General features: G+C 40.6%; 2 protein-coding genes across 2 annotated transcripts in view; one reads left to right on the plus strand and one right to left on the minus strand.

Moving 5' to 3' along the window:
• alg9 (ALG9 alpha-1,2-mannosyltransferase) overlaps positions 1–3,930 on the plus strand; it is an 8,109-nt gene extending 4,179 nt beyond the window's left edge. Inside the window, exons 7-15 of the mRNA XM_079233019.1 lie at positions 87–174; positions 510–615; positions 1,389–1,511; positions 1,891–2,045; positions 2,159–2,288; positions 2,389–2,536; positions 2,625–2,754; positions 2,845–2,975; positions 3,265–3,930. Coding sequence (XP_079089145.1) covers positions 87–174; positions 510–615; positions 1,389–1,511; positions 1,891–2,045; positions 2,159–2,288; positions 2,389–2,536; positions 2,625–2,754; positions 2,845–2,975; positions 3,265–3,388 — 1,135 coding nt within the window. The 3' untranslated portion in view covers positions 3,389–3,930. The remainder of the gene's footprint in view (positions 1–86; positions 175–509; positions 616–1,388; positions 1,512–1,890; positions 2,046–2,158; positions 2,289–2,388; positions 2,537–2,624; positions 2,755–2,844; positions 2,976–3,264) is intronic.
• A 1,038-nt stretch (positions 3,931–4,968) lies between these two features.
• On the minus strand, positions 4,969–8,093 carry layna (layilin a; the record flags this gene model as incomplete). Its single annotated transcript, XM_079235434.1, has 8 exons — positions 8,012–8,093; positions 7,866–7,886; positions 7,355–7,656; positions 6,426–6,579; positions 6,310–6,354; positions 6,151–6,213; positions 5,919–6,015; positions 4,969–5,680 (listed from the first exon to the last, which is right to left on the minus strand). The coding sequence occupies exons 1-8, from the start codon at positions 8,085–8,087 to the stop codon at positions 4,969–4,971; spliced, it is 1,470 nt and encodes a 489-aa protein (XP_079091560.1). The 5' UTR covers positions 8,088–8,093.
• Positions 8,094–10,362: the final 2,269 nt, after the last annotated feature.

The raw sequence follows: 10,362 nt of genomic DNA on the forward strand, positions 1-10,362 counted from the left end.
TGCCTATTTGTCCACAGAACGTTCCCCCAGAAATACATGTCAAAATGTTTTACTCTAAAATCAACTTTCATTCATTTTGTCCTCAGGATTCCCATCGCCGTCGACCTGCTGGTGTTAAAAAGGCAGTGGAAAAGTTTCATCACCTGGTCAGCGGTCGCTCTGCTTTTGCTGCTGGTGAGGTTTTTTTTATTTTTTATATGCGGATAAAACAAATAAGGATTTAAATGTGCAAATCACAGGACAAAGGTGCATGTGAATGAATTTCTCTGCAGTGTTTGCACCGACCTTCTGTTAATGCAGGGATATTATAGGATATTACATTTTCTCCTTTTCATATATATCATACAGATAATGATATAGTATAACAGGCATTGCCATGGTAAATATGTACACTCTGTATAGATTCATGTGTAACAATGAACACATGATATAATATTATGTTTATGTTAATAAAGCTAAATGTAAATGTGCCATTCATGTTCCCTCTGTTTGTCCTTTGTCTTTCTCAGGTACCCCTCATGGCAGTAGACTCTTTCTTTTATGGCAAACTAGTCATTGCTCCACTCAATATCCTACTATATAATGTATTCACACCACATGGACCTGATCTGTATGGTAATATACAAGAGCACACATCATTAACATATCATTTTATATTGTGATAGCAAAAGATGTAATTCTGACCTGACATTGTCCCCTACGTAATATAACAATGGAATTATCATAATATCTAATTCAGCAAGTGACACCAAACCCTATTTGGTTCGCTTTGTTCCAGCAACTGCAGAGCAAAGAGGCTGCATGCTTAAAACTCATTTAGATAAGTGAACAATCTCAAATCACAATGAGCAAACTAGCAGGATTTTGCTCGAGCTGATCAGTTAGTTAGAGCATCAGAAATATAAATCCTGAGCTGACGATCGTGATGTTTCTATCTTTAGTTTTGTCATTCTACAGTTAAACAGACTAATAACAATTCTGTTCTAGACGATGCTGGAAGTGATTATGCATGTTTAGGGTTTTTATGACAGCAATTTCTGGACTGATGGTATATTTTTTTAGTGACAGAACAGGGCAAATGAAAGCATGAACAATTTTAAACTGCACTGTTTTTAGTTAACTCTAGAGGGCATCCCATCATCAACACTGGTATATCAAAGAGTGACAATATGTTGCAAATGGAATTCACAGACAATAACACAATATGTGTCGTACCTTTTGGCTTGTGTCTCCACCACCAGTATTCCATGTTTTACCTGGTATAACAGAAGCTTTGACTATCTCCTCTGCGGAGTTTCCCTTCAAATAACTTGTCTAACTTACAATAACTATATGTTGTCTTTATTGTGCTGGGATATTTTGCATATTGTGTGTTGTTTAATTTTCAGGTACAGAGCCGTGGCATTTCTACTTGGCAAATGGGATCCTGAACTTCAACCTCGTGTTTGCTCTTGCACTGTTGTCTCTGCCACTCACTGCTCTCATGGAGACACTGTTACACAGGTTCAATGGTGAGGAAACGGTTGTCGTCTGCCTCAGCAGAACAATATTTATACAATATTATGTATAACTATATCTGGTGTGGTAATGACATACTCGGTTACTTTTTACCTCATTAAAGAAACATTTATATAACAAGGTATTTTGGGAAACAGATTGAATGCTGATATAATGTAATACAATCACTATCTGTAACTATTACCTGTTACTATTACAAAACATAACACATCTCTCTAACTGAGTCCTCAGTATAGGCATATGGGGCGTAAGGTTGTAGCTAAAGCAAGAAATAGTCCACTGTTTAAATGCTTTATTTTTGCTGTGACGTAAAGATTCAAAGAAGCTTCTCTTGTAATTTCACGTGCTTGTGCACACATGTGTTTCCTGCAGTGCAGAACCTGGGCCGTCCATACTGGCTGACTCTGTCTCCCATGTATCTGTGGATGTTGGTTTTCTTCACCAGACCTCATAAAGAAGAGCGTTTCCTCTTTCCCATTTACCCTCTCATCTGCCTCAGTGGGGCAGTAGCCCTCTCCTCTCTTCAGGTGTGTTTTTCGATTTTGTTGCAAAATGGCAGTCCATGTTAGCTTCACTTGTGTTTGACCCCTTTTGGAATCTGAAAACTTTTGTTGTTACTGATTAATTGTATTTCCTGCAGAAATGCTACCACTTCCTGTTCCAGCGGTACCGACTGGAGCACTACACGGTCTCCTCCAACTGGTTGGCTCTAAGTGCAGTCATGGTTTTCTCAGTGCTGTCCCTGTCTCGCTCTGTCGCCCTCTTCAAAGGTGTGTGTCTACACGCAGACACTAATCTCCCAAGCACCAGGGTCAGGCAACAAAAGCAAGCATTTCAAGATAAATTATATTTTTTTTCCATTGTCTACAGGCTACCACGCCCCTCTGGACCTGTACCCAGAGTTCCATCGCATCGCCAAGGATCCGACTCTTCACTCGGTCCCTGAAGGCAGACCTGTTAGTGTGTGTGTGGGCAAAGAGTGGCACCGCTTCCCAAGCAGCTTTCTGCTACCGCACAAGTCAGTATCCGGGTCTTTGTCCAATTCATTATAGAACGTGTATTTTGTCATTTCCACGTTGCTGAGAGTTTTTCTTCCCAATTTACAGCTGGCAACTGCACTTCATTCAGTCTGAGTTTAAAGGGCAGCTGCCACAGCCATATGCCTCTGGTCCTCTGGCCACACAGACCTTACCAGAAAATATGAACGACCAGAACCTAGAGGAGCCAACCAGATATGTGAGTCACTCAGACGCATGTGTGTTGACACATGGGCACTGTATGTACTAGTAGATGTAGTTTTAATTGTGAAATTTCTACTCCGGGCAGGTGGATTTACGGCAGTGCCACTACGTAGTGGATCTGGACACCGACGAAGAGACGCCACTTGAGCCACGTTATTCAGCCAACAAAGAGGAGTGGAGCATCATCGCCTTCAAGCCTTTCCTTCAAGCCTCAAGGTATTTTTCCAAATGTTTAATTTATACAGAACTATTAGGTGAAAAAAAAACCTGAAGATTGTGAAAGTGTTGATTTAAAAAATGTTTAATGTACTGTAGCTGGAAAAACAAAAGGTAAAGAAAGAGTAACACCCAGAATAGAGAGCATCCTGTTGACATTTGGTAGAACTTCAGAACTAAACAAATGATTTGTCAAAACTAAATAGAAAATTAACTATCTATTTTTCCTGCGTACAAATACTTCTGAGAGACAGATGCAATTTCTTAATAAAAACAATTTCTCTATCAGGTCATCTCCTCTCTTCAGAGCGCTCTACATCCCATTTATATCTGAGCAACACACCACCTACAGGCGCTACGTCATCTTGAAACCTCGACGGCAAAAGCAGCCTCGTAAGCGGACGCATGGCTGACCTTTGAACTTTAGCTTGGCAACAAAATCTTAACAGATATCAATCACTTCCCCTCAAAGTGTGTGTGTGTGTGTGTGTGTGTGTGAGAGAGAGAGACATGTATGCATGTGTTTTGAAGTATTTGTCTCATTTGAAGATTTATCAGACCCTTTAAGGATGTTATTTCTGACTTTGGGTTTTGTGTGTGTGTGGCTGAAGATAAAATGTTATGTACAGTTTGTATGTGTGTTAGGCAGATATCAGCTGGACCTGTATTACAAATATTTTTTATCTCAGTTTGTCGGTGTGTAAATTTGTCTTACAGTGGATGTACACTACAAGATTTTACATGTATTTAGACAGGGCGTTAACCACAAATATGAGCGTTTTCTTTTCAAACTTCATTTGAAAATGTGGCCTGAATGGAAGTATTTTTCTGAATGATGAGTTCAAGAAATCTTGTGGTGTTTGTCTGCAATTGAAGAGTATCTTGTTGTTTTCTCTGTGTGGGTGGAGATGAATGTTATTCATTTAATTTGGAATGTTAATAAAAAAACGTGATTGACTGCTAATACAACCTTCCTATTATTTCATTGGTACAGTAAAACCACAAGCAGACAGGTTAAATTCTAATCTCATTTTATTTGAAGATGTAACAAACATACAAACCACTCTCACTTTCAGGAGAGATGTCAAGGCATTATACATTCGGAATAAGTAATAATAATGATGCTATATTGTATCATTCTCTTAGATGTCATGCCATTGCTATGGTCAGGCTGCAGGCACTGAAATTTACTGTATGAGCCACATTTCCACTCGCCAGCAGACAGAATGTCATTAATAAAAGAGGGGACAATTTAATTACATTTCTGGGCCTCTCACAATGTAAGGTCATGTCAAAACACACTTGCAGTACATAATATTCAACCCTTGCTCCCTCAAGCGGTATTGAGCTATTGTGTCTCTTTGAGGTAGCCTGTTTATATCAGGTACAGCAGCCATAAAGGTCCAAGACTTCAATAGTTTACCTACCAAGCAAGGGTAGCATGACAAGGCCATGCAAACAGGCTGCTACACAAAGTCACTCATCAATGATTTAGTCTTGAGGCCGAGTCATGTCGTGTTAAAAGAGGACTCCAATGTCTTAACATCGTATTATACAGTAACACTGTCTGGCTCACAAGGGACAGTTTAAATAAAATAAACTATCCAAATCAATGCAGTCAACCCAGAGATATTGTTTTTTCAAATTCCACACATTTCTCTTAATAGTCAAAATGTGGAGCCTACATTACCAGCAATTCATCTCGACCACCAACCGTTTGGTCTGAGTTTTTGGACAGAGGGGAGCGTAATTTGGGTAAGGTGATCTTTTAATGTTAAGATCATAATCCGTCAAAAGTAATTGCCTTATATATATGTACGACAAATACATACATATATATGTATTGATACAATTTGAGCATGTCCTCATCTGATTTAAATCCCCTAAAAGACCTAAAAAATACAAACAATTCACGCACGTGCACAGTTCTCTCGTCCCTGTCCACAATCACAAATACACGGTTGTACGCACAGTAAAGGCGCTGTTTAAAGGATCAGTAGTTTTCTCTGTTTATCCAGTCTTGTTCGTTGAAGTATCTCCTTCCGACATCAAGGTTCAGGCCATTTCTGTAGCAATCCAAATTTGCTTGGTAGGATTTTCGGTTTCCATAGGTTCCGAGGTTGGTTTGATAAGTGTCTTCTTTTCCATTGGTGATGTATGTCTGATAGAGGTCAGCTTTTACCGTGTGACTTCCAGGCCTCAGTTTGGGATCATAAAGGTCACTCGCTCCTCTGGTACTACCGTCATACAATCCATGGTCTCCATACACACTGCTGCCGTAATGCTCACTCTTTGTCGTACGACGACCTAGACTCCTGTCATAAAACTCTCTGTGCCCAGTGCTGCACAGACTGTGGTCATTCGAGTCCCTCTTTGCAGAGCGGCCCAAGCTGGTATTGTAGAAGTCGTGGGTAGTACGGCGCCCAAGGCTGAGGTCATTGAGGTCAAAGTTGAGGAAGCCGCTCTCTGTGCTTGCGAGCGTCACAAAGCCACTCTCTGTGTCCCGACCACCCAGGTTGTCGTAGTCACCTGTCGGGGTGTCAGGGGAGGAGCTTAAAAAGGAGGTGTTTTTGGTTTGCGGGCGAGCTGAAACCAGGTCGTCATCCTTCTGGGAGCTAATGACATTGTAGACGTCAGTTGGAGCCGAGCTGGGGCAGAGGCCCGGCTCTGTCTGGCACACTTCTGATTTCTGCTGTTTCCTGCTTCTGTCTCACACACAGAAGAAAAGCATGCATGAACATGACATCTCGCACATTAACATGGAATAATAATGAATAATCACAAATTGTTTGACAACTGTATTTTGGAAGTGTTCGAATAATCAACATGATGTTGCGTATTGATGGCTGTAGCATAGATGGACCTTTGAAATGGTGAACTGGGGTTTTTTTAGTTACTGTAGATCAAAGTTTTTACTGTTTGCATTTTTTTTAAGGTCCTCACCGTCGGGCAAGCAGTTTGAAGCAGCAGACTCCAATCACTGTCAGTAGCAACAGTATCAGGGGAATGGTCGGAATGATGACGTAAATCAAATTAAACGCTAAAAGAGACGACAGGGAGATCCAGGTTTAGTGACTGTCAAGTTAGTGCTTGGATAGGCAGATCAAAGTAGAGAGTGTATACTCGTCTGCTTTGCAGAAAAATGTTCATCAGTATGAATCTTGGGTCAGTCCACCTGTACTTCTGTCCTGGTTGGGGTCACTTGGATTCCATGGCAGTGCAGATGAAGGGACAACATCTGTAATGGGAAGCATCGTATAAACACTGTATATTGACCACAGTGGTTTTCAAAGTATCCAAAATGTCTGCTACATCATATTCTGGGACATTTTACTTGTTTGAGTGGAGTTGGGTGAAGGGGACGGTTCCAGTGTTTTCTCTGTGTAGAAAAAGAATCCTGATCAACAATGTTCAAGTAAAACAATATTGAAATACTGTGTCAGTATTCACCTGCAGTGTATTTGCAGATGAAGTTGTTCTTGGTTTCACAATTGTCGTCATTCCACTGGAACATGTAGAGTCCCCCGAGACCGGGAGGAGCAGACGGTTGGTGATACATTACCACACACACCTCATAGCCGCATGATGGCTCATCCAAATGCCACTTCCTACAGCACACACACACACACAAAGCACACATACACTTTCACAGTTTCTCAAAGCTGCCTTAACGGAAATCTTTACAAAACTTAAATTCCTATATACAAATTTGGTAAATAAAGGTAAAAGGAACCAAGCTGGTAATATATTTTTGGAAGGCTACTGGTCTGTTGCTCTGAGTATCGAAAGTTGTATTGAAGCTGAGCTGGCATTGCATGTCTGATCTGATTTTGTAATTGTATTTAGTTATTCTTTGATCATATAGTTCCTAATTAAATTATTTAAAGATTGCTAGTTGTAGACTGTTTCATAGGAAACATTATTGTTCAGTTATTGTGCTTGTATCATTGGAGGTAGTCTGATGCATCGGCCTCTATTAGCTTATTATCTGTGTCTGTGCATATTGGACGACAAGCAATAGGAAATTGGCGAAATGAAATAGTATGTTATAGATCATTTAGAAACTGTAAAAAAAATCCATCCCAATCCTTATCAGAAATGGTTGTTCATGTTATGTACTTATTTGATATATTTATTTAGATATATATCAGATTTTTCAAACTCGATTTTGTATTGATCGTACCATGATTAACATTTATAATTTAATTTCTTTTTGTAGTTTTTTTTAATTAGGCACCATATCATCGAACAAAATGAGGACACGCCTTTCTTAAACACACAACCCTCATCATACAATCAGCAGTGAATATTTACGAGATTAAAACCTTTTGATATTTCACTTCATGGGTCTAAGATTTTGACCCCTTGATACCTCTCACCAACCTAAATGTGGACTCGCTGCCGTCCAGCCAGTAGTACTGCGAGGAGCAGTCCGAGCTGCTTTCCTCGTCTCCATGGTTACGACGGAGACCAATCCAGAAGTCTCCATCAGTGGGCCGGAGCTCTGTGATGAGCTGCTCTACGATCTTCTGCTCAGATGCCGTCTCCACGCTCAGCAGCTGTCCTCCGTCCCGTCTGCAGGCGAGTTCTGCCTCTGCAAAGTTCAGCCGCCGTCGGAGCTCAGAGAAATAGGCCAGCTTGTAACACGGCCGGTCTTTTCCTGCCTTGCACACACGTTGACCTGCACACGCACACACACACACACACACATACCCAATTACACATACCAGAAGTGCAATTCATTTTCTTCACATGTTCCCTTACATATTCACAAGGCTCAGCTCATAGTCTATGTTAGATATGTTTTGCACCCTACAATAGATATGGAGTTAGTTGCGCAAGCCTTTCATAATGTACATTTATTTTAGTTAAGAGGAGTGTGTTGCCTACCTCTGGCTTCGAATATATCAGCTTCAAGAGTCAAACATCCAGCATAAAGTCAGGACGGCATGCCAAGGAGAAACCAGAGATAGATTCACAAATGAGTCAAAAGTTCCCGTCTTTCAACTGTGTTGTGTTTTCTTTGTGCAGCTTACCTGTAATGAGGCTTGTGGCTGCAGATTGATCAAAACATAAAAGCAGGAGGAGACAGAAGATTGTCAGCAGGTCCATCTTTGTCAGCTGTTCACCACCACCTCTTGTATTTTAGTTTAGTCTTTTTCATTCCGCTGTCTGCTCATCTGGTCATCAGTGGAGCTCAGGTGAAACCAGAGAACTTCAGCTGAACCTTGCGCAGCTGTTGCTTCGAGCGTAAGAAAATGCCCCGAAAAGGATGAAATTCAAAGAGAAACCTAAAAAGTGCGAAAGAGGCAAGTCTCCTGTTCTATCTGCTGAAAAGGAGAGTATGTGAGACAGAAGGAGGAGCAGGAAGAGGAGGAGAGGCGCTGTTTGGGAGGGGGGCTGTAATCTGTTAAGAGCAGTTTTAATGATTGGGAGAAGAAGCTGCATCGATTGCAAGACATCTAATCATGCAAGTGCTTCTCATCGTAAACGCTGACAAGAGGCAGATCTCGCTGCTTTCTTTGTTACTTAAGCTTTGGGTATTATCATTACAAAAGTGTTACATGAAAATGATCTGCTCAAACTCGATCAGGGACATTTTAAAGTATTTCTCTCAGGTACGGTGTATTGGGCTCTTCCCTGATTGTGTTTAAGTACAAAGGCCAGATAGCCAAGCAAGCGGATATATTCACAAGGAGGGACAATACCGTTTCTTTATAGTCTGAAACTTAAATATTTATCTACAACATGAAATATGTAAAACAATTGAAATTAAGTTCAGACTGTCATCCGTTTTAGATTCAGCGGTTGCTAAATCTTAATTGGTGCATATGTGTACGAAATCCAGCTGAGCCCTGCCCACTTCAAACCAGTGAAAAGAGATGAAAAGGAAATACTGACAATCTGTCTTTTAAAATAATGTGTGTTAATGTTGGAAAAGGATTTCAGAGCCTGTAACTGCCAATTAGTCTGAAATGAAAGATAAATGTGTCAAATGATTCAACACATCATTACAGAAAATGTGATTGGCATTTATATAGCATAACCATGTAACAGCCCTGATCTTTTTCCAGTATTATTACAAAAAAAAAGTGTTTTTACCACTGTCAAGAATACAATGCTAAAGTAAGGTTAGCTTTGCACAAAGTGTCAGAAGCTCACCTTTATTGTGACTTTATTTCATGTTTTTTGTCCTGACAGTGATCAACTCTCTTGTTACGGATCCTGTTAACCTCATCTGCCCTGTAATCAGCTTGTTATCCTCCCCTGAGCTTCCCCACCATTTCCTCACCTGGTCATCTTCATCCTCATCAGCCACTCTTTCTCATTCCGGCCCAGATCCCCAAACCTTCTGCCTGATTGTCTCGAGCTCAATGCCTCGTGATCCAGTGGTCCATTACATGTTTAATCCTGCCTGCCTGACTCCTGGTCCTTGTTGGTTTTGTCTTCCTGATCTGCCTGTTTTTTGTTTGTTTTTTGATTTTGGACTGAAGATTTTGGACTGATTACTGCCTTTTGAATTCAAGCTTTCGGGTTCAGTCATTTCTGAGTTGTTATACAAAGGCGGGTGAAAAACTACACACCCACCTCCAAGGCTCACAATTAACGTGTTATATGTTTGATATAACAAACAAGATATCACATGTGGCTGTCAGATTTAGTTTAGCCTTTGGACAGAGCCAGGCTAGCTGGTCTTTGAGCTAGTTGACCACCTGCCCACTTTGTATTGACTGTAATCGTCACTGTTGGACAGAGCCAGTCTGTTTCTGTCTGTTTCATGTCTTTATGCTAAGCTAATTTAGCCAGCTGCTGGCGGTATATTTACGATGCATCACTGGTATCAATCTTTGCACCAACTCTCAGTAAGATTGCAGAAAAGCATATGTTTGCCATAATGTTAAACTTTTTAAAATTAAGATTGTTAAAATATAAAAAATAATGAATAAAAAAACAAAGACAATATTTTTTTTTACGAGTTTCATTTCATTTCAGAAACTCAGGTCGTACAGATGCCTAAATATCCAGATGATTATTTGATGGTACGTGTTCGTAACAAGGGAGATTTTTGAGAGCACACCCCGCTTTTCTGAGCAGAAATGGGGGAGGAGGGGAAGTGCATGTATGCCGTTGTTAATGATAGTGATTTTTAAAATGGGCCATAAGGTTGATTTAGGGCTCGCAAAGAGACAGATCAGCCAGAGTTTAAACAGCAGGAAGCTTCATCAGGAATATGCTGTGTGTGCTTGTGTAAAAAAAGAGTGTGTGGGGGGGATGGGTGATGTATGCATGCATGATGCTCTATCCCAACACTGCTAACCGCATTTGGATAGAACAGGTTGGATAGAAATCAGTTTAGGTACAACAGATTGATTTCAGCCAAGGGGTT

This window comes from Taurulus bubalis (genome assembly GCF_910589615.1).
Source record: "Taurulus bubalis genome assembly, chromosome: 2".
NCBI lineage: Eukaryota > Metazoa > Chordata > Actinopteri > Perciformes > Cottidae > Taurulus > Taurulus bubalis.